Source organism: Podarcis raffonei, chromosome 2, assembly GCF_027172205.1.
Source record: "Podarcis raffonei isolate rPodRaf1 chromosome 2, rPodRaf1.pri, whole genome shotgun sequence".
Classification (NCBI taxonomy): domain Eukaryota; kingdom Metazoa; phylum Chordata; class Lepidosauria; order Squamata; family Lacertidae; genus Podarcis; species Podarcis raffonei.
The window spans coordinates 31,692,443-31,716,629 of NC_070603.1; the positions used below are offsets into that span (position 1 = coordinate 31,692,443).

Here is a 24,187-nt window from a genome sequence, read left to right on the forward strand (position 1 = left end):
ATGAGAACAGAAATTGCGCCGTGGCGGCGCGGCGGCAGCAGGAGGCCCCATTAGCTAAAGTGGTGCTTCAGGTTAAGAACAGTTTCAGGTTAAGAACGGACCTCCAGGACAAATTAAGTACTTAACCCGAGGTACCACTGTATCTGCTATGCATACTCTTACACAGGTCTCCATAGCCTGATGCTGACACTTACTTTATGAAAAATGCATCAAAACATTTCAATCCAAGCTAAGCAACACTTTATTTCTTTATCCAACCTAAGAAGCACTTTATTTGTCAATGATGTAATACCAGTTTGTGGGTGAATTACTTTTAGGACACATTTAACAAATGCGATGGATAAGGTGGCATAGCATCCTAAAACAGTGTTTGAAAACTAACTTAAGCAAGAGAAGGACAGTTGGAGATTCACTTCTGCTTTGCAGCGACATTAATGTGAGGATCAGAGGGATTGTATCCATCTCATGACTGAAACCTGATATGCCTTGGTGAGTACAAAACACAAGACAATGAGGTAGTCATACAAGCACCATAACTTTCTATTTTGACACCTTAATGGAAGCAGGTTCTACCAGTGTGTGGCAGTTGAGGGCTGATGTCACAAGAATCTTGTGGGAGTCATTGTTCCTCGACAGTTGAGTGACTTTCAGTTGGATGCCACCAAACCTGTTTGGTCAAAGCATACACTTTGGTCAGAGAAAAGGTTGTAGTATCTTCTATTTTTTACAGTAATTTTTTTATTCGTTTTCCATTACAGTCCAATAATAGCCTCCTTATAACAGTACCAATTTATAATGCAATTATTAATACCAATCGTTCAAATACTGAATTATATTATTTAGATAAAGTGCCTCCCCACCGTGTGCTAGATTTGGTAGTTTGATGATTTTCCTTTTTTTCTGTGTTCCAGAATCTTATTAATTTCAGTTACAGTCCGGTCATAATAATAATCCCTTATACAACAACTGCAATATTAATAAATTCTGTTCGTGTTGACACATTAAGTGATTTATAAAGCTACAAGGGAGGAACTCAAAACTATGGCCTCAAACAAACAGGAGCTTAACCGTTTCCCTGCAGGCCATTTTCCCACTAAAAAATTCCCCTCCTGCAACTGCCTTGCCACCTGCAGGGGAAAGATATTGTGTGTACATATCTTAAACTGTAAAGGAATTTTAAAATCAGGTTGTGATACAGTGGGGGAAGAGCGGGTCTAAGGTTCAAAGGGGAGGGTTAAAAATGCCCAAGCCCTTGGCTGTGCCTAACTAGCTACTTGGGTGCTGGACCAGGAAATGAGCCTTTTCTTTTTCTTTGTACCTTTTCTAGTGAAAACCCACTCCTTAAATCTCAATTGGAGCAAATGGCAACCCACAGAAAACCTCAGTTGACATTTACTCTGATTGGGCGATAAAGAGAGGACTTTCCTGAGGGAAGCTCCAGAGCAAAAGAAAGAAGGGGAAAAAAGAGGGGGTACTTGGGCACAGAGCTTTTAACTGCAGACTTGTGACTGGAAACAGTGGGGCAAAAAAGTGAAGTGCAAGCTCTCACTCTATGTTTCCCTCTGATGTGGACTTTTTAGAAGGAATCTTCAACACCATTCTGTCTACCATCTCTGCCTGTCTGCATATTGTCTTCCTTTCTTGGTGCTCCAAAATATGATCTACATCACTAACAAACTGGCAAGTGCACAGACTCTGCACCTGCCAAAAGCTAAACAATATATGACATTTATGTAGTATGTGATTTAATATTGTGTGTACGTTGTGAGCATTTTAATGACAAACAGTATTTGCAAAAGGATGGGTGATCGGGGTCAGGACTGCAGCGTTCAAGGAAGGGAAATTTAACCCTTTCCCTCTGTACTGTGGTCTCAATGAGTCCTCCCTCGCCCCCAAAAAGCTACGATTTGGCCCAGAAGGGAAGTTCCACTGGCACCAATAGAACCTTCTCTCCCAACCGAATATCAGCTTTAGGGGCAGGGTTTAATTGGGGCAATAGCACAGGAGAAAAGTAGTCCCCTCTTCCCATATGTGGTTCTTATTGGGATTTGAGGAGGATCGTCTCTGGCTGCTATTTGTAATTTTAAGAACCCCATAAGCAATGTTAAAATCATGTTTCCCATCACATGCATGGCACTGCTATGGTCATTTAGGATGAAGACTTTAGCCCTGTACATGCAAAATATCTCCGTATAAGCAACACATGGACAGGCAGTAGGTGGGGCCATGCCAACTGGCTCCCCGTATTCAAATATATGGAGGTTTGGATCACAAGGTGAGGGGCGTTAGATGATGAGGGCTACGGATGTGATCCAGCTCCTACCTAACCTTTGTTGATTATACACAGATGCATCAGATGCAAAGAGTTTTTACATGCCCTATAATTAAGCTGTCATCTGCAATTAAACCCAAATAATCCTTCCCTGCCCCCATTCAGTTGCAATGAATTCCATAGTGCAGATATGTATGGGGAAGCTAGAAAGCTTAGTATGGTTCCCAACAGGTTGGATAGGTATTCTGAAACATGTTGACAAGGATGTTTTCTTCTCAAGACAGGAAAGAAAGACTTTCCAGTTGGTTACCTGGTCAGTTTTTTTTCCTTTCAGGTGGTTTGCAACTGAGGAATCAAGATGGCGACTGACAAACGACTGGACTTCATAGAGAATTACTGCACCCTCTTTCTCCATGTTAAGCCTGACAAATGGACCAAGTTTGCAACCAGTGAGGAAGTCCACTCCATGCTCAATGAGTTCTATGAGAAGCATGATGTGACAGCACTGGTGATCACCCTCAATCCCACTGGACAACTAGTTCCTTGTCTTGGCTTCCCAGCAACACTGAAGAACAAAGGAATTTATTTCGTGAAAAAGAGGCGTGAAAATGTTAACAAAGAGAACTTTCTGGATTTACTCCTTGTTGGAGATCTCAGCCCTTCCCCTGTAGAGCAGATGATGGCTGTCGTGGAAGAGGTGGGCATCCAGTTTCTCTTAGCGGTTCACTGAATGATATCTCTTTATAAACAAACATATGAGAGCGTAGTCATAAGAGAACCACACAATGACATGAGGCAGAGGATGGGATGTATAGTTAATACAGCTCCTTATTTTGGTTCCAACAGGATTCTCAATATTTCATGAAGTTGCAGAAAAAACTGCTGTGATGTGATGGACCTATCCTTTTCCAATGTTGGACAAAGCCAGTCAGGCTTTGGGTCTGGAAGTGAGAGATCCCTCTCCTTAAACCTATCATATCACCTACAACTCCAATAATGTAAATTTTAAACATTTACCTCACACAGTTGTTGTGAGGGTAGAATTCCTTCTCTGATGCTTCTTTGAGGAACAGCAGGCTTGAAGTGTAATAAATAAATAAAGCCTACCAGCTCCTGATCATTAGGAAATGCCCCAAGTGTAAAAGCTGCATTGCCACATTACCCTGGCAATACTGGTTGATGATTAAATTCACCACATTCAAATTGTGCATTAAAAAACATTTAGGGTATGTCTGTGCCAGAGCCTTTCCTGGACTTGTCTGAACAACTGGTTCAGTCTGCACAAATTCCCTGATATTCTCTCTAATTATGGTTCTGCCTCTTGTTGGTGTGGCAGAGTGTTACTCAGGATCCAGAGGCACTAATATTTTCCAGCGCTTTGGGACAGAGGACATGATTAACATAGTCACTGGCAAGTTTATTATCCTCTTTGTAAATGCTCAAACCCAGCCCCTTGCTTTTCTTTGCACATGTTAAGCTATATAGGAAGCTGTCTTCCACCAGCTAAGAACTGCTTCCCACCTAGCCACAGCAATGCCTGCTCTGACTGGCAGCAGCTGTCCAGGCAGACATCACATCACCTGCTGCCTGGGATTGCTTTTACTGGAGACACAAGGAACTGAATGTGAGTAACCCAAAAAGCATCACAGGAACATATGATGACGCAAGACAAAGACACAAACACAGAAGAATCGCAGCAAACAGCGCTAACGTGGTCACTAATAATAATAATAAATTTTATTTATACCCCGCCCTCCCCAGCCAAGACCGGGCTCAGGGCGGCTAACAACCAATAATAAAAACAAGTTGATTAAAATACAAATTAAAAAACAAGATTAAAATACAACTTTGAAACATTAGGATGCACAGGAGGAGAAATGAAAAAGAAAGAGGGGGAGGGAATCAAACTGATTCTAAGCCAAAGGCCAGGTGGAACAACTCTGTCTGACAGGCCCTGAGGAAAGAAATCAGATCCCGCACGGCCCTGGTCTCATGAGACAGAATGTTCCACCAGGCCGGAGCCAGTGTTGAGAAGGCCCTGGCTCTGGTTGAGGCTAATCTAACTTCCTTAGGGCCCAGGACCTCTAGGGTGTTGCTATATATGGACCTTAAGGTCCTCCGTGGGGCATACCAGGAGAGGCGATCCCGTAGGTACAAGGGTCCTAGGCCGTGAAGGGCTTTAAAAGTCAAAACCAGCACCTTAAATCTGATCCTGTACTCCACTGGGAGCCAGTGCAGCTGGAAAAGCACTGGGTGAATATGCTCCCATGGCAGAGACCCCGTGAGGAGCCTCGCTGCAGCATTCTGCACCCGCTGGAGTTTCTGGGACAGCTTCAAGGGCAGCTCCGCGTAGAGCGAATTACAGTAGTCAAGCCTGGAGGTGACCGTCGCATGGCTCACTGTGGCCAGGTTGGGGCCTCTAGGTTTTCCCTGCCATCAGCTTCTCGTGGTCCCAGACTTGCCACAACCTACTATCAAAGAGTGATTCCTGAGCATGTTTGAGCACTGCAATGTTTTGGGACTGTGGCAGTGAGGGTTTGCCCATCTTTGTAAAACTTGATATTTACAAAGCAGCCAACTCAACAAAAACTTTAAAAGGGGGGGAGGTACACAGGTATGGAGTTTGTTGCCCTTTTCAGCACTTTCTTTAGTTCAACAATATCGCCGTTGAGATGTGGCAAACATAACTTCACCCAGTATTCCAAATGTGGTCACACCACAGATTTGTTGAAAGGCATTGCAATATTGGCAGTTTTGTTTTGGATCCCTTTCCTAAATATCCCTTTCCTAAATATCCCTTTCCTAAATAACAGCTTCTGCATGCTGGGCTGCCTGACAAAGCCTAACAATGCAATTCTGTCCTCAAGTTATTCCAGCTGGGCAAGGTTAGGCTCACTGCCATGTTCCTGCACTGGTGAAAGGCAATACATTGAAATGGTGCATTAGCATTGCACCAGTGTAATGTAATACTGATGTTATGATGGCATTGCGGTGGTGTGGTGGCTGTCAGAATCATAGGACCATGACTTCCAAAAAGAAGTTCCAGCTACTGGGATGTTTAAAAAAGGAGGCTGGACTTTTCCAGAAAACTTTTAGATTTTATTAAAAATAATTCGATACAGTGTTGTGATCAGCAATGTTTGAAACAGAGCAATTATTTCCCTCTAGGTGGTCTATTCCTTATTTATGAAGCACGAAAACCTTGCTGGATGGCCTCAAGTGGTGGCTGATGATGTTATACGGGCAGCCCACAGACTGAAGAATGAGATGTTTGTGATGGGAGGAAAGATCAAAGGGAAAACACTGCTTCCTTTGCCAGACCACATAGATACCTTGGAGAGTTCAGTGGATATGTTTGACACGTGGGTGCCCTAAAATAATGTCTGCCAATGTCTATACTTCTTGTTGTCTTGTACATTGTGTATCTGCAGCATATACAGAACCCATTATTTTCATTTATTTATTTTTTAAAAGGCTACTCTCATCCCTAAGGGGCATGTATTTGGCATGCCTCCATGCTGTGATCCTCAGAGATGCCCACCACCAAGGAAGAGTGATGGCCCAAACAAAGGGAAATACAAACGTTCCTGGTTGTAAAGGCACAGGCACCCAGGAGGGAATCCAAGGACTATTAGGCAGTGCTCCTGCAGCTAAAGAGATCCTGGAACAATTTACTGAGTTTTATATTATAGCCGGGCTGGCTAGTAACTGAATGGAGCTCCCTTTATTAACTTTTAGTTCAGAGGTTCTTAACTTGTGGCCCATGGCACCTAGGAGGTCCACTTTTAAGGGGTCTGTGAACCAAGTGCAAAAAACCCCCAAACAATGAAATAAATAGCATGCAAAATTGTGTATGTGTTTATGTGCATTGGAAGGGATTCCATAGGTTTCCTCAGATTTTCAAAGGGGCCTGTGACCCCAAAGAGGTTAATAACCGCTATGCAAGTTGTTTCTGGCTCAGAAGTTAAAACTGTTTTTACCATACTGTCCTTTGTGGGTTCTTTCAGGCTTCCCAGAGCTGTTGACAGTACACTGTTACACTCCATTGAAACCATCATCATTGACTGGTCTCATCAGATACGAGATATCCTGAGCAAAGACTCAGCACAGCCTCTTCTGGATGGCTTGAACCCATTGCCCAGAGTGGAATTTGATTTCTGGCACAGCCGGCAGGTTAACCTGCAGTGCATAAATGAACAGGTAGGTGGGAGTTTATGGGCACTTCATGAGACCTGGCTGCAAACCACCATATGGTCATGAAAACATGTTGCTAAAGTTGGGGGTTTTGTGTTTTTGTTTGTCCCAGCTGTATGCCCCTCAGGTGAAAAAGATTGCTGATATTTTGGAGAGGGCAAAGAGCTGTTACTGGCCAGCACTCAGGAATGTTTTCAAGGACGTCTCTGCAGGTACTACCTCCTTTCTTAAAATAAATGACTGCCAACAAGTTGTTTTGGGTCATATGTAACAAATGGCTTTCAAGCCCCTCCTTAATTTACCTACTCTGTCATTTTTGTTTTATACAGGACTGAAGGAAGCTGATGATATTAACTTGTACTTGCAGCCACTGAAAGTTGTATTGGAAGAAGTGGAACAAGCTGAATATCATCAGGTATATATATTAAAGGGAGGAAATAACATTTGAGAATTAAAATAGGCCACCTTGCTTAGGCATCACTGCTAAGACCCTCTTAAAAAATGAATTGCTAGCCATTTTTACTGCTACAATGGTGTATAAAAATATCTGGAGGACAACAGTTTGGGCAGGCTTGGTGTATACATTTTGTCTGTCTTCCATGATACTTTACTGAGGGTTATATTCTATGTAGCACTATGGTGAATGATCTCCAAGAAGTCCATCATTATCCAAAAAGTTCAAAAAAAGGCTGTTTTCAATGGCCTACAAACACCTCCGTGAAGAGGAAACGGGAGCTTATGTCCTGGCTTCCACCCAACCAACCAGAGTTGTACTTACCTGCAAGTAAAGAAGTTAAGAAATGAACATTTAATAATGCAATCTAAGGGTAGCCTAAGCAGTCTTTAGTTGCTAGGAAAGTGCAGAATCGAGTCCAAGTGATCTTACAAGAAGCAGCAACAATAAGTTTGGTCCAGGAACAAGAGCCAACATTCAGAAGTCTGAGATTGGTAACTAGAGTTCTGTGGATGTTGTGATGTTCCTACCAGCAGTGGCAGAGGAAGAGGAGTGCGGGGGGAGTGCACCGCCCCCGTCAGCACAATCCCAGTGGGGTGCCATCGTGGCTGCCCCCCTGCCTGCGCTGGGCGCCACACTCCCACAGCGCACCAGCCCCGCCCCGCCTGCTCGCCGCCCCCTGGTGCCGGAGCATGAAGCTCTGCCACTGCCTACAAGTTTCCCACCTACCCACCAATATTTTAAATAGAGATGAATAATGCCCAGCTGCTCACAGGAATCCGTATCCCTGCAGGAATTCCTGGGTTTCAGGCATGCACTGTGCCTCGTGGGTTGATTCTCTGCCTTTCCTTGGGGTAAATAAGTGATGCAAGTGGGTCACTTATCGCTGAAGAATTTATCGTCCCTTTGAAGAAATTAAGTAAATTTGTCCATCCAAAAATAAGGTGGAGAATTTTTAGAGGCCATTTGCATACAGCTCAAGTTAAAATTAAACCGCCTTGCCTTAAACATGTGGAATTTAGTTGCTTGAAACCTTTACTTTCTCTTTTTTTAATATGTCCACACAGCTTCCTCCATTCATCAGCAATGTCATGTACACCGTTTGCTTGATCTGGGCCAATTCCGAATACTACAACATTCCATCTCGGATCATTGTCGTATTGCAGGAGATCTGTAACCTCTTCATTGAATTGGTACTGTTCTGTGAAAATAAAGTTCTTGATTGGGGGCGGGTTCCCCCCTTTCCCATATTCTTTTCTTCGTTTCTTCTAATTTCCATTTGGTTTTAGGTTTTGGTGACTGCAGCCATTAAATATAGTTTCAGCCAAATTTATTTTGCAGATGCTGAAATTGGTTAACTGGAAGGTGGGGTGGGGAATAGAAAATGAAACAGGGCCTGGGCAGGTTTGGTTAAGAGCCTAAAGCGAGTGCAAAATTTCAGCAGAAATTGTTGCACTGGGAGGACTTGCCCTTCTTGCTTCTATCTTGTGGTTCATACCTGATCCACTGAAACAAGTAAGAAGTTGGTCAATTCCGGTTGTGAGCTCAGGATCGCCCACATTTGTGTTTCAACAGTCAAAGGAAAAATGAATGGTACACATGCTTAGGTGTGCTGCGGAAAGTCAGGAGTATAGGTGGTCAGTGGTATTGTTGTCACAGAGTCCCAACCATTGATTGTCCTCCCATTTGGATGAGATTTGCAGAAAGTTTGACTTATCACTTTGCATGTGCATAAGGAGGCAGTGGAGGAGCCTAAATCACAGCCTCAATGAAAGCCATTATTTCCTGCTGTAACAAGCACACTTTGTGCTGATAAAGTATGAGCAATATAACAACTACATGAAGGGGCTGATTCATCAATGTACTGCCTTGCACTGCCAAACTGTTGCAGGGTTCCACTTCCAGTTTGCTTTAATGTGCCCTGTTCACCTAAGCGTCATCTTTGACTACACTGCTTTCTATTTAGACACGTAATTTTCTGAGTCCCGAGGAAGTGCTCAAGGGCTTACAAGGTGAAATTGAAGAGGTGCTAGGAGGGATCAAGCTGGGTATCTCCGTGATAGAGAAACTCTATAAGACTTACGACGTTTGCTGCACAGATATGATGCCCAAGTTTTTTAAGGTGGGTTACTGATACCAGTGGACTTTGGTTCTCAGAGAAAACATTACTCAGAACTTCACAGGGCAGCACATTCCGTATAAGTTATTCCATTTAATAATGTGGAAAACTATTTATTTATTTTTTAAAAAAATATTTTTATTTGACTTTACAGATATAAATTTATAACAAAACTACATACATATCCATATAAAGAGATTTCTCTGAATCTGGAGAATCCCCCCGCCCCCCGCCCATCCTCTCCATGGGTCTTATTGTCAACATTTTCAACTGCATATTATTTCATAATCTATATTTTATATCTATCCATATTGTCTATCGTATTTGTTACATTACAAGTGAGATTAAAATGCTGCTAATGTTTTCATCTGCTTACAGTGGTCTCCTAAATAAATTATAAATTTTCCCCATTCTTTCTTGTGGAAAACTATTTTAAACAGCTCTACCTGGTCAGGGCTGCTTCTAGATGCAGTTGTTCAATTTCAGAATTTTACTTGCAGAAAAATTCATATTAGGAAGCAATTTTCCCTCAACTTCAGGTTGGCTGGTCACTGAGGGCCCATCCACGAATTATGTTAAGTCTGGGCTTAGTTTTCCCATTATCAATTTTGTTTGGAGCTCTGCATTCCCACCTGACTTCTTGTCTCAGATTTGGCCTGGGTTTTATTCAGGGGAAAACATCTGCAAACCTGTGTTTCCCCATTCATGCTTCTAGCATGCTTTTCTTATTGTCTCCTCCTCCTCCTCTGCCCACCCATGGCAGCCGAGTTGAGCATGCACATACAGATTTTTATTATTATCAAGGGGGCATCTTTGTGCTATGCTCAGATTTCCAGACCTCTGCACAAACAAAGCACCAGAAATCATGGTGAGGGTCTGTGCATTGCTTGTTTTTTTTCTGTCAGCTCATGTGCAAAGTTATGACTGGAAGGGATATTTGTTTGGTCACAGAGCAAAATGGCCACAGAACTCCATTCAAACAGCACACAACACATGTCCTTTGTATCTGGGGACTAAGTGAGCAGCCATTTGCAACGAGCTTTGAGCAAGTCCCTTAGGGGTTCCTCCCACCCCTTGCAGTTGCGGGGACAAAACGGTCTTTTGAGGGCCACAGGTACTGTTTCTTCCATTGCACAGTGCTACAATTTTCAGGCTGCTTTAACAGTCACTCCCTTTTCCCAGGGAACTCTGGGAACTGGGAAGTGAGGGGAATAGCAACCTCCTAATGACTCTCAGCATCCTTAATAAACTACAGTTCCCAGGATCCTGTGGGGGAAAGCATGGCAGTTTCAAGTGGTATGTGAATATACCTTTAAGGGCACCTCCCATATCTTGTTTAGGAGGTTAGGCCTAAGCAGGAAGCAGGGCTGAAAGCAGAGTCAGAAAGTAGCTTAAGGGGGGAAGAGCTGTTGTTCATTGTCCTTTAACAAAACTATTTCTTATTCAGCTTCTCTGACCTACACATCCTTAGACAGATAATACTACTGTATGATACCAGTTTAAATATATATAGTGCAAATGGGGCCTTAGAGTTGCAGCTAAATGCAGCCACTGCCTATATAGAGTTGGTCACACTCTCTTATTTCTGTTTGCAGGACAAAGAACCCCAGTACTGGGAGTTCCCTTCTACACTAGTTTTCACTAGAATGAATTCATTTTTTCACAGACTGAAGACAATAGAGGTGAGAATTAAACTGTCTAGAATAAGAAACAACCATAGCTAAAAGTTTCCCAGACCCCAAAAATGTGTGTGTGTGTGTGTGTGTGTGTGTGTGTGTGTGTAATGATATTTAAAATGACATACCATATTTTTGTTTTCAGAAAACTATATTTAAAAGTGATAACACTGGACAAAGTAAATTTTAGTGACCCTTGTTATTTTTTAAAATAATCAGTGTTGAAGCCACTTGTAAAAAAGCGTTTCCTGTTTAAGGAATGTAAAGAGAGCTGATTAGCAGCAAAACCAAGTCATTTAAAGTTTATTCAAAAGAAGGAGGCAGTAGATAACTGTTGTTCGTTTGTGTATTTTTTTTAGGAACTATACATGACTTCAATTGAATTTCTCAAACTGGAGAAAATTGAACTGGGAGGTGTGAGAGGCAATATCTTAGGGAGGCTGGTGGTTCAAATTTATGAGGAGGTTCTCGAATATGTTAAAGTCTTTGTTGAGTGCAAATATGATCCTTTAGATCCGGCAGATGAGGTTAGTAATTTCAATATGGGAAATTTATTCATATGTAGATGGAATAAATTATTTGCTTACTGTAAGGGACAAAATCCCAATGTGCTCTAATTACCGTACTATAGCAACAAATGTATTCTCTTCAAGGTAGTTGGCCTAGCTTATTTTCTACTTTGGTTTAATTAACTTTTAAAAGTCAACAGATATGGTACATGATTGTTCTAACTCATTTTTTGTTGTTGTTTATTGTTATTATTATAATTGAAAGCAATTTGATGAAGACTTTGCAGACTTCCAGATTAAAATTCAGGATTTGGATCGACGGCTGTCCACCATTTTCTATCAAGGATTTGTTGACTGCTCCAGTTTTGAATCTGCTGTCAAAGTACGTACATTCCTGTGTTTAACCTAAACCCAGATAGCTTTATCTGCAGTGGAGCAAGCAGTAATTTTACCTGCAGGAGCAAGCAGTAATTTATGCTCCTGCAGGTAAAGAAGCCAGTTTTGTCCCTAGCTGCCATGGAAGGTCCATCCCATGCAAGGAAGAAAATACTTTGCTTTTTCAGATCTGAGCACACTGAAGATTAGCATTAAATTTTCAAGCAAACATCTCCTAGGGTAGTAAACAGCGGGATTGTGTGGGGTCTCTCTCAGTGTCAGCCCACCTCCTTTCTACTTCTTTGAGTGCCATTTATAATCACCAAATGAGAGGAAAAAAGAGAATACAGCTTTGTACCAAGTTTGCACACACTCATGTGTATGTATAGATGCAGATTTAGAAATGATGACAATGATTTAAGTAGGAACAGACTACATCTCACCATAGCAAGGAAGATGGTAAGCCGGTGACCATTCTTGCCTTTTCAGTCTTCTGTCCCACGGCTAACTGTTAATGGGATCTGCTTGATCTCAAAAGGCAGGGAGTTCCAAAGGGCAGGTGCTGCCTGTCACACTAAACAACTGAGTTCTTACAAATCCAGAACAGGTATTATATGGCACCTCTAGTAGTGCCAATTCTGCTGATCAAAGTGGTCAAGTAGGCACATGTGAGGCAAGGCATTCTTGTAGGTAAGCTGGCTCCGATATGCCAATAGTAACATCTTGAAACTGGCCCAGTAGCAAGCTGGCAAACAGTGCAGATCTCTGAGCGTAGGTGAACTAACATGAATGCATTTAAACAACAGCAAAAGCTTTCACTGCCACTTTCTGAGTACTCGCCTCATTTTCTACTCTTTTTAATAATTGTGTTTAATGAGTTGTGTATAATGTCTGCTTTCATTATGATTTATTGATTTTGTTTAGACTCCAGTAGATGGCCTGTTAAATTGATAAATGGACGCTAGGAATCATGTATATGACTATAAAAATGGTAATAATGGTTTACCAATGGTTTACCATTATCCCAGTTAACAAGTACAGTCATACCTCGGGTTACAGACGCTTCAGGTTGCGTTTTTTCAGGTTACCGACTGCTGAAACCTGGAAGTACCGGAATGGGTTACTTCCGGGTTTTGGCGGTTGCACATGCGCAGAAGCACTAAATCGCACTTTGCGCATGCGCTGAAGCACCGAATCGCAACCTGCGCAGGTGCAGACGCGCTGCTGAGGGTTGCGAACGCTGCAGGTTGTGAACGTGCATCCCGCACGGATCATGTTTGCAACCCGAGCATCCACTGTATATCAAGTTTAGTCTCCAGTCCGAACAGCAGTGCATACAAAGGTAGTCAGTCACCAATGCAACAGAGTGATTGTGGCCATTTGCAGATATTAAATTAATTGGTATAACGTGTAAAGGTTGTGGTAGAGCTCACCAGGGAGAATGGAAGCTGATGTCATCTATTTGATTTGGTCTAAAGTTGCTTTTACTAGAACCGGGATGTGAGTCAATGTGGATCACTCCTTCTAATAGCAAACCTGGGTGATGGGTATCCACAGGATAGAACAACTTGGAAAGCTTTTAGCATGTCTTGGGGGGAACCCCAAGGTTTACAGAATTAAACACCTGCAAAAAAAAAAAAAGGCACAAAGCAGATTGAGTATACTCAGTGGCCCATGGCATGTTGAGTGTCAGATGGAAAAGAAAACCAGAAAACCTAGGGAGGGAAATGGAATAAAACATTTTGGAGGAGAATATGGTTGTCTAGCTAGAACCCTAAACAGGAACACACCTCTTAGGAAGAAAGTTCTTACTGCTAAATGTTATTGCAGGTCCACTTGCTTAGCATAATTCAAAATGGATTTACAAATGAAAGCTCAGAGAACATATCATTTTTAAAAACTGGGACCTTCTTTGTGATGTTTGTTCTCTAGCAAATCCATATGTTTGCATCCCTGTTGGATCGACCATTAATAAAGGCAGACGTAGCACCGCACTACGCTACCCTTCTGGAGATGTTCAATGTTGAGCTGGACAATGCAAAGATTTTATATGATGCCCAAATAGCTGCCACTGCAGCAGGTGATGGTGTGCCTCCCCTTAGCAAAAACATGCCCCCTGTTGCCGGGCAACTGAAGTGGGCTTTGGAACTCCAGGAAAGATTGCAGCTCCCAAGGAAGGACTTGCGGGCCATCGATCATCCGTGAGTAGCAAATCATTTATAACTCGCATTACCCACACGCTATTTCCTGAAGGAATATTAAAAGCTATAAGGCAGCTTCGTTTGCAGTGTCAGTTAAATTCCACTGCCCATCTGAAAATGAGCTTTCTCCTTTCTGCAGGGTTATGTTCAGTTCTGAGGCCAAGCTGATATATGCAAAGTATGATGAAATGATACGTTTGCTGCAAGGTTACCGTGAGAAAATTTATGCAGATTGGATCAGCCGGGTTGACAGAGACTGCCAGTTCAACCTAGAGCAGCCACTGATCCATAGAGATCCAGAGACTAATCTTATTAGTGTGAATTTCAGCAAAGAGGTGTGTGAATAGGAAGAGAGCATGCTAGCATGTGATTACTGGCTGCTTTGTGTTAGAAAATTTATTATTGCGCTATAGTGATATAGTGCTATAGTGGTATAATGCTACATTACTACGGTGATGTTATATGGAGTTACATTCCTGTACTTCCTTTAAAAAAAGGCCTGTTTTAGTGATAATTTCAACATTTATTTCAAAAAACAAGGTAATAAAATAGTGCCCACCCCAAATGTTATAATGGAGGCACACTGAACTGTGAATAGTTTCCACTTTCCCAGTAAGTCTACTTTCCTTGAATGGTGCTAGTCAAAATCTCACCTTTTAAAAAAGACATGAAGAGGAACACTAAAGGCATATCCACTTGTGGAGATTGCACCACTCTTTCGTTCTTTCTGTAATCTGAGAAAAGACAAGAGAACCCCAGGTTTGGTTTGGTTTGGTTTTTTGAGAAAGGATGGTAGTGATTGAGTGGTGGCGTCATGTGGATGTTCTGTAAAAAGCAAGTGAGCGTAGCAGTTCCACAGTAAATGCCTGGTGTGAAACCACACTCAGTTCCCGTGGTCCTGCACACTTCCTTTTCTCTTCCAAGTGCCTGGTCTTCATCCAGAGAGCGGAAGACCATGACATTAGATGGGGGGGTGTTTCCATTTATAGAAGGGCATTCATTTCTCCCTGCTATATTATCGTGTAGCTCGTAGCTGTTCTCCGTGAAGTCAAGTACCTGAACTTTCAGCAGCAGAAGGAAATTCCGGACAGTGCTGGAAGCCTCTTTTCTCAGAATGAAACGTTTCGGAAGTTTGTGGACAACTTAGATCTCATAGTTGGCTGGTATAACAAGGTATATCTATCTATCATCTATCTATCATCTATCTATCTATCTATCTATCTATCTATCTATCTATCTATCATCTATCTATCTATCTATCTATCTATCATCTATCTATCTATGGAATACAGAAGTAGCTGTGTATTTTTTCCTTTGGTTTGTAGTCTGCATTTTTCTGCAAAGAGCTCATGGTAGAATGCAATATTGTCCTTAACCCCTATTTAATCCTCTTGTCAACCTTGTGAAGCTGATTAGGCTGAGGGGTAGTAACTGGACCAAGATGACCCAGTGATCTTTATGGTCCCTGTTCTAATCCATCACTCTTAACCGCTGTGCCAAGTAATGGTGTCTGAGCACAATGGGAAACCACTGTACAGTTAACATTCTACAAAACTTAAAGGAATAAGGCAGAACAAGACAGTACAGAAAGTCACTTTCTCTCTTTTGTTTATTGCTTTGCCTAAATCACCCACCAGTGTCCTTTGAGGCTCAGCAACTCAGCCTTGCAGCTGCTGAATCTCCTGCTCAGTCTAATCCTAATGTCCCGCCATTGATCCCAGCAGAAACTCCTTGTCAGGGGTCCAGACCTCTCTAAGTGTCTAGGATGGAGTCAGTGCCAATTCCAGGTTTTGGAGGGCCTGTGCTTAGATACCCTGCTTGGGTTCTACTCCCTCAGTGAGTTCACTTCCTCGCCTTCCTTATCACTGACAGCTGCTGCTGCTCTTCCTCATCATTGGTACCACCTGCTTACTGCCTTTCCCTCTCATCACCATAGTCTGGGCCAGAGGGAGAAGCTGGTGAACGAGCAACTTGCAATGGTGAAGAGGAGATCAAGGGGTCTGTTATCAGTGCGCCCTCTGCTGAGGTGCAGGCTCTTGGCAGATGCCTGACCATGCTTGGTGCTGGCCCTGGAAGGGGTTGAGATGAGAAGTGTGTTACCTAAGACAGCACTATGCATCTTGAGCTTCAGCAAGATGAGCTCTGCTCATTACAATAAACTGCTTGCTTTTAGATCAAGAGGACAATTTTGACAGTAGAACTTCCACTGGTCAAGGGGGAGCTGCAAGAAATTGACGTTGGCCTGAGAAAAGCTGAGACCAACTTGTACTGGAGCAATGAAGGTACAAAACTCTTGTCATTGATTTGTTACAAACTGTAGCCCACCGCCCTTCCTTTTTGAGTGCATTGATCAAACGATTGAAGTGCTCAACACCAGAGTTTGCAAGTTGAAGCCCATCTGCCTTCACATAAAATGGGCACCAACTAGTACCTCTTAAAGGAGGAGTGGAGAACCGCTGAGCCTCCAGATATTGTTGGAGGACAACTCCTGCATCTGGGAATTGGATGTAGGCTTGTTCTACCTACCCGCCTTGAAGGAAGTGGTTTATAGCCTGGGGGCACTGCTGGATCTAGCACTGTCACATCAGGTACAAGTTGCCTCAGGGGGGAGGAATGCCTGCCTGTTAACAGCTCTTGACTAGCGTGCCATTCCTGGATTAGGGCAGCCTTGACATTCTTATAGTCTCTCAGCTAGACTACTGTAATGTGCTCTATACTGGGCTGTCCTCAAAGATGGTCCAGAGATTGCAGCTAGTGCAGAATGCTTTCAGGATTTGCACTGACTGCCTCTAAGCTACAGGGCCCAATTTAAGGTTTTGGTATTAGTATTTAAAGTCTTTCCTGGCCTGTCACACAGCTGTTAGTTGAAGCAGCTTTTCCCATACCATCCACCCTTGGCCTTGTGATTTGAGGCGGCAGGGAGCTCTCCTGACTTGCTGTATGGTAATGCGAGAGAAGAACACACACACACACACCCCAAATACAGTGGAATACTCTTTTTCTTGGAAGTACAGATGGCAGAGACTTTTGTTGGAATTCTGCCAACAATTTAAAAAAAAATTATTAACCACATACTTTGGTGCGCATTAGTAAGATCTCCCATTGCTTCTAGTATTCTCATGCTGTTGTTAATAATTAGTTTAATTAATTTATCATTGTAATTGCTGATGTGCTTTTGATGTATTTGTTGTCTTTTATATAAGGTTGAAAACCACTCTGGGATTGCTTTGATGGGATGAATGGCAGCCTACAAATTTTAGAAGTGAATAAATAAATGTTTCCCCGGCAATGTGCAGTTCAAGGAAAAGATGTGCCATTGGGTTTACTTATCACCACCTCCTGCTCCGTTTCTTCAATAGCTGCTACTTGCAGGGGGCAGACACACATTTCCACTTCAGCTATATATTACTGAGGAGAAACAGTGCAGAGATGTGGTCAGACAGCATCCCACTTCTCCCCATACTGTGTACTTTGAACCAGTAATCCAGAGAGGTCCCATTCGGAATTTTACTGTCTTCATCAGTGGAATGGGAGGATCTTGGTGTCAACCAACATTTTTGGAGATGGTAAAGATGTGTCCAGGGCAGCTGTCTACCAACTCCATCTGGTATGCTGGCTGAGACCCTACCTGCCTGCGCACTGTCTCGCCAGAGTAGTACATGCTTTGTTGTTGCCCACCTAGACTACTGCAATCTGCTCTACGCAGGGCTACCTTTGGAGGTGACTCAGAAACTACAACTAATCCAGAATGCGGCAGCAAGACTAGTGACTGAGAGTGGCCGCTGGGACTATATAACACTAGTCCTAAAGGATCTTCACAGGCTCCCAGTACGTTTCTGAGCACAATTCAAAGTGTTGGTGCTGACCTTTGAAGCCCTAAAAGACCTCAGCTCAGTATACGTAAAGGAGCATCTCCACCTCCATTGTTCAGCTCAGACACTGAGGTTCTCCTCTGAGGGGCTTCCGCTGGTTCCCTCACCGCGAGAAGCGAAGTTACAGGGAATCGGGCAGAGGGTCTTCACAGCAGTGGCACCCTCCCTGTGGAACGCCCTCCCTTCAGATGTCAAGGAAATAAAAGAATTAGAAAACTTTTAGAAGACATCTGAAGGCAGCCCTGTAACAGGAAGTTTTCAATGTTTGATGTTTTTCTATGTTTTATATATGCTGTAAGCCAGCCAGATGGGTGGTGTATAAATAATAAAATTATTATTATTATTAAGGAGGTTAGATACAAAAGGCAAAGGGAAGCCTTGGGAGTCAGCTGCTAATTACTATGTCTTTTTCCCCACCATAATAACCTGACCAGATGTTATGGACTATATTCAGGAGATGCGAAATGTCTTATATGATTTAGAGACAAGAATTCAGAAAACGAAATTAAACGTGGAGAACATTGGGCAGCTTATGCAGGTGTGTAGCATGTGACAACTACTGAATTCTACTAGGCACTTAAAAAAGAGAAAAAGATTCTCCTTTATAAATTTGTAGTTTTGCCCTTCGCCGGGTGACTTATTTTTTCAAGCTGCAGTCAAAAGACGTGTTCCATATATCTGGTTCTTCATACAGGAATGGTCAGCTAGTCCTTTGTTTGAAAGGAAAGACAATAAGGAGACAGCACTCCTTGATCTGGATGGGAAACAAACAAACATCCACAAACGCTATGGTGCAATCAGAGATGCTGGGCAGAAGATCCAGGCTATGGTTGAGGTGAGAAAGAGTGAGTTTTCATAGGAGTTAGAACAGCAGACAGTTCTATGTAGGGCTTATATCTGGTAATTATTTTTTTTACAGAGATTGTTCCCAGACGTGGGCGTTGTATCACAAATGGTCATTCAAATCCCGTGTGTGTGTTTGTGTGTGATTGCCATGTTAATTTTCACATATTTTCACCTTTTAAGCAATGGGCATTTGGTGCTATTCTGCCATTTGCTGTCCATACTGGTGAACTGATATTGGTGGAATAACGCATTGGGGGTGGGTTTTGTTATTGTTTCTGGTCCCTCCAACACTCAGTCGCTCCTCCCTCACCCTCTGCTGCCAGAAACAAAATGGTCAGGTGAGAAGAAAACGTGTAGGGGTAAAGTAATAAGAGACCGCCCACCCACCAAAACAGCAGCACGCCCGCAAAGCAAACCACTCGGGCAAAGAAATGTGCTAACATTGGTGACACTGGACGTATAGCAGGTTGTTTTTACTTATCAGATGTCCTGTGGTAAGCGACAATCCAGATTAAATTGGAAAATAATAATAATACAATATTAATTTATTACTTGTACCCCGTTCATCTGACTGGGTTGACCCAGCCACTCTGGGCGGTTTCCAACAGGAAGACTGGCATTTTGATAAAGACAATTTAATTTCAATGCTGCAAAAAATGTGCATGCACAAACAGCCCCAATTCAAGAACAGACTTGCATCCGGGTGCACCCAAAACTTCTTTCAGTATACTATTCTGTATAAGCAAGTCCATACTTATGACAGGAAACAGTGAATATTATTATCTGATCATGTATTTGACATCTTGACTACCCTAAGGATAGTTTCTCTCAAGTGAATTCCAGATCAACATTCCATCTGGTGGTAGTTCTGACATTATTGGTGTAATTCTGGGAGTTACCCAAATGTTTTACGAGACAACATTAGGCTTCTATCACCATTAAAGCATACATCATCAGGAGAAGGAATCTCACCTGTCTATTACAATGCGTATCCCAAGTAATGATTTTTCTGTTTGCAGGAAAATGCAGAATTGTTCAAGGCAGACAAGACAACAAGAATGTGGTCTAATTATGTGGAATTCATAGATGACATGATTTTAGATGGCTACTTTAAGTTTATCCGCAAATCGCTGCAATTTCTGCTCAGCAACATGTCTGCTGATGTACGTTGGTGAGCTTTCTGCAGGGAGGGAGGGTATTTCCTGAAGCACCAATTTATCAGTGGATATCAGTACCACATGCCAGAGCTTTGTCACCACCTTCTGGTTGCTTAATTTCAGAACTAAGTAAATTCAAGCTTTGTGAGCAAAAGAACTAAGGTTTTGCAATAGGAATCAATTAAGCAGGGTGTGTGCATGCAAGCATTTTTTCTTACTAAGGCCCGCTTATTCTGGTATATGTATATTTCTAATTTTTAACTGAGGATTTGGTGGTGGAAGGTAGGAAATTCGCAAAAGGTATTGGAAGGGAAGTTTGTATAAATTTTAGACAAACTCCACTCCCATCCAGAGACATTATGGTTTCTGAGCATGCCTGTATATTATTTGCTAGTAGTGAATGCTGGTGTCAAATAAGTCCACAACTTTTACTGATTACAGATGTAAGCAAGCATTGGGTGTGTATTCTGAAATCAACCAGCCTGCCTGCTTGTTGATGGATATTAGGGGTTGACCACTGTCAGCCCCTAGGGTTGAGCACCCTAGGGCCCCATCTGATCACCTGCAGTAAAGCCCTTTAGCCCCCAAGTTGGGCATCTAGACTAAGGTTACCAGATTTTTTTTCAATGAATCCGGGGACACTTATTGTTTGCTATGTGCATGTGAATGCTGAGAAAGCTGTTAATCTGGGGGCTGTCCCCGGGAAAACAGGGACATCTGGTAACCTTAATCTAGACAGGAAACACCCCTTCCAGACTCAAGGGGATACCCATTGCCACGGGATGGAGGGCCCCCCACACCCTTCTCTCCTTGACTTAAGTATCCAACCCAGTGCCTTATCTACCCAAAAGTTGTGGTGATTTCTGTGAGGTGGGCAGAAACTGCAGACAAGCCCACTTAGTCTGCAAGGCAAATTCCTCCCTGGTCCTGAATGCAACCACTGGGTAAATCCATAGCAAGGTCCTGCATGGCTAGGCCTGTTTATCACCAACCAGGTGGCTTATTTAACTGTTAGAACAAAAGGACGGGGAGGGGGAATCCAAAGAAGGCTGCAGTGCCCTCTGCACCACATGGCGAGCTTACGTAGCCCTGAAGGAACTGAGTCTACTCCAAAGCCATGCCCCTTGGGTTGCTTGTGATTGGCTTCTGAAGTCTTGGAAGGCCCCCGGCTCAGTGTGAGAGATGGGAAACAACAACGCTGAAGCCAGGAAAGTAACTGCAACTGGGGAGCATTGCCAGGAATTTTACCTCATAAATCCTGGCTTTCCCTTGCCTGAACCTCGGAGGGCAGTGGAGAGCTAGCACCATAAATTGTGACGTCAGCCGGAAATCTCGTCAGCCGGAAACCCGTGGGGAATGGTAATTGTATACAAAAAGGCCTAGTGGTTGTGGTCATAAAGGCAGGGAACTGACAGAGCAGTAGTAAACAGTACTTTGAACGCAAAAGTGAAGACTGACTAATAAAGAACGCACCGGTTCATTTCAGGCTGCTGTAGCCCCTTTGTTTGAAGTGCGCATGGAGCTGTATAAAGATGAATTGAGGTATCGTCCATCGCTGGAAGTGGGAGCAGAGGAAGGTTTTTTCGAACTGGTGGAAAACCTGATGAACGATATCTATGATACAGCTAAGCTGATACCGCGACTGGCAAAAGGAAAGTCCAGCTATAAGGTTGGTCTGGGGCCTCCGCAGAGGGAGGCTAGTGAAGACTTCTGTGGGTGCTAGGTTAACAACACCCAGTTTAAAGAGACATTCAAACCAGGCCAAGGTTTGTAATGGTATGTAGGATGAGTGGCTAGCATATACTTCATAAGGAACTCGTAAGCATTGCTTTCGGGTCCCATGTAATGCTCAGTTTTATCATTTTTGTTCACAAGAGAATTCCTGCGAATGTGTCTTGTAATGAAAATAAAACACAGGAACATATGTTTCTGTCTACACACCCAGAATTCTTAGCTGCCCCCAAACTCTTGCTATGCTTGCATCTGACTTCCAGGCAGCTATTTTTCAATGTTCTTTCCGTTCTGTAGAAGCCATTTTGGCAAATAAGAGATATATAAATAAAAGAACAAATAAATAAATAAATGCATTTTGTTCCAGAAGAGACACATAATTACTGTGAAATAATTACCAATTCTCAGTGGACAGAAAGCAAGCAACGGCCATATTGGTAGGCATGCAGAGAGGTCCCTCTCTGTTTCCACATTTGACTATAGTTAAATATTTTCTCCATATGCTCGCTAAGGAAAACAATAAAGCAATCTGATTGCATACCCTTAGGACAGGAGGGTTGCTGTTGTCACCCATGTATTTCCATTTAGGTTGTAGGCACAATAACTTAAAAAGAAAAAGAAAATTAAAAGGAAACTTCAGAATCCGAGGATTCTAGGCAAGCCACCAAATTTAGTCCTAGAAAGTACAGCTGGGTTGCAGAGTGTGATTTGGACTATTCAGAGTTCCAGGTCACCTGTAAATGCTACAGGGAACATTGGTCAGTCAATGTTTGTGTGAATATGTGAATGTTGTTAAGTTATCTCTTGGCATGGATACTTTGTTCATTTGGAATCTGGTGAACGTAAGATCTAAAGATCTACCTAGTCCAGCATCCTATGTTCCAGCCAAGATGCCAGTGGGAAGCCCATATACTCGGCTTGTTCTTTTGTTTTCGTGACTCCATTCATGATTCCCTGATGCTTTCAGGTTGACCTAGAAGACATGGGAGAGTTGATGGAGATACGAGAGGAGATTGGGAACATTGTGGTCAATGCCATGAAACAAGGTGAAGAATACGAAGATTCATTTGAGAAATATTCGTACCTTTGGATGGATGATCCCCATGAGTTCATGCAGCGCTTCCTCACTTTTGGCCACGCTCTAACCACTGAAGAGCTGGAGTCTCACGCAGAGGAGTACTTGCCTCATGTCGCGCCCACCTTAGACCAGTTTCAGCTACAGGTGAGGGTTGGAGTATGTCTATACGTTTCATCCAAATTGATGTGTGTGTTGTGTTCTCAATGGCACCAACTCCATCTTTATAACCCTACATCATCCCTCATGCAAGTGAGTAACATTGGAACATCCCCATTGCTTTCCTGTTTCCTCTTTTCTCCTCCTACTTCCCATCTTTCCTCAGCAATGCACAATTCTTTGGGCATTTTCACACTAAAGACGAGTAAAATCGCTGTTTCTTACATCACCAGTTGGCAAAACTGGCATTGTCAGGAATGCACATAAAATTTCTCTTCTATGTTCTTATTGCACTTTTTAACAACTGACCCACACCCAGCACAAATACCTACCTTAAAGGAGTTCTTATGTGCCCTGTGTATAAGTGGTTTTATCCCCTTCATAGCCCTGTACGCCCCATTTCCTTCAAGTATGCGTATCTTCATTTTTTTTAATAATAATTTTTTATTACAGATTTTTATAACAACACGAACATATAACAAATACATAAACAAACAAAAAACAAAAACAAAACAAAAAACATGTACCATTTCATATCTTAGTTTCTTATACCTTTCTTCCCCGACTTCCTCATGCCTCCCTTTTCTGTATTCCAGGTTCTTATCAATTACTCAGCAAATCTTCCCTTGTTTTAATTAAAATTTAAACTAATCTTCCTTATTCTCCTTGTCTTAACCATTACTGATAGTAACCATTTACTTTCCAGTCCAACATCATTCTAACTTTCATTGATTTTGTAATATTTCTTTAAATAGTCCTTGAACTTTTTCCAATCTTCTTGCGCTGCTTCTCTTCCCTGGTTTCGGATTCTGCTCGTCATTTCTGCCAAGCCCATGTAGTCTATCACCTTCATCTGCCATTCTTCCAGTGTGGGTAAATCTTGCGTCTTCCAGTACTTCGCAATGAGTATTCTAGCTGCTGTTGTAGCATACATAAAGAAAGTTATATCTGTCTTTGACACCCCCTGGCCGACAATACCCAAGAGAAAGGCCTCTGGTTTCTTGGGGGAAGTATATTTAAATACCTTTTTAAGTTCATTATAGATCATTTCCCAGAATGCCTTAATCTTCGGGCACGTCCACCAAAGGTGAAAAAGTGTACCTTCCTTTTCTTTACATTTCCAACATTTATTATCAGGCAAATGGTAAATCTTTGCAAGCTTGACTGGGGTTATGTACCACCTATATATCATTTTCATAATATTTTCTCTTAAGGCATTACATGCCGTGAATTTCATCCCGGTGGTCCACAACTTTTCCCAATCAGCAAACAAAATATTATGACCAATGTCCTGAGCCCATTTAATCATAGCTGATTTAACCGTTTCATCTTGTGTATTCCATTTCAGCAGCAGATTATACATTTTTGACAAATTCTTGGTACTGGGTTCTAACAATTCTGTCTCCAATTTTGATTTTTCCACCTGGAAGCCAATTTTACTGTCCATTTTAAACACTTCATTTATTTGATGATAGTGCAGCCAATCTCTCACCTTCCCTTTTAATTTCTCAAAACTCTGCAGTCTCAGTTTGTCCCCTTCCTTTTCC

At 42.4% G+C, this 24,187-nt stretch overlaps 1 protein-coding gene across 2 annotated transcripts in view; it reads left to right on the plus strand.

Moving 5' to 3' along the window:
- The first annotated feature begins 613 nt into the window (after positions 1-613).
- The window catches only part of DNAH17 (dynein axonemal heavy chain 17), a 105,792-nt gene continuing 82,218 nt past the window's right edge, over positions 614-24,187 (plus strand). The window contains exons 1-20 of one of the 2 annotated variants that reach the window (XM_053375595.1): positions 614-704; positions 2,607-2,969; positions 5,441-5,634; positions 6,280-6,472; positions 6,579-6,678; positions 6,796-6,881; positions 7,988-8,113; positions 8,887-9,042; positions 10,635-10,721; positions 11,075-11,242; positions 11,490-11,606; positions 13,532-13,800; positions 13,940-14,135; positions 14,827-14,973; positions 15,974-16,082; positions 18,107-18,210; positions 18,367-18,507; positions 19,538-19,681; positions 21,162-21,344; positions 22,374-22,628. In XM_053375595.1, coding sequence (XP_053231570.1) covers positions 2,631-2,969; positions 5,441-5,634; positions 6,280-6,472; positions 6,579-6,678; positions 6,796-6,881; positions 7,988-8,113; positions 8,887-9,042; positions 10,635-10,721; positions 11,075-11,242; positions 11,490-11,606; positions 13,532-13,800; positions 13,940-14,135; positions 14,827-14,973; positions 15,974-16,082; positions 18,107-18,210; positions 18,367-18,507; positions 19,538-19,681; positions 21,162-21,344; positions 22,374-22,628 — 3,114 coding nt within the window. In that variant the 5' untranslated portion in view covers positions 614-704; positions 2,607-2,630. Of the gene's footprint in view, positions 705-2,606; positions 2,970-5,440; positions 5,635-6,279; positions 6,473-6,578; positions 6,679-6,795; positions 6,882-7,987; positions 8,114-8,886; positions 9,043-10,396; positions 10,418-10,634; positions 10,722-11,074; positions 11,243-11,489; positions 11,607-13,531; positions 13,801-13,939; positions 14,136-14,826; positions 14,974-15,973; positions 16,083-18,106; positions 18,211-18,366; positions 18,508-19,537; positions 19,682-21,161; positions 21,345-22,373; positions 22,629-24,187 lie in introns of those variants that run through there. The other variant, XM_053375596.1, reaches the window with a different exon arrangement.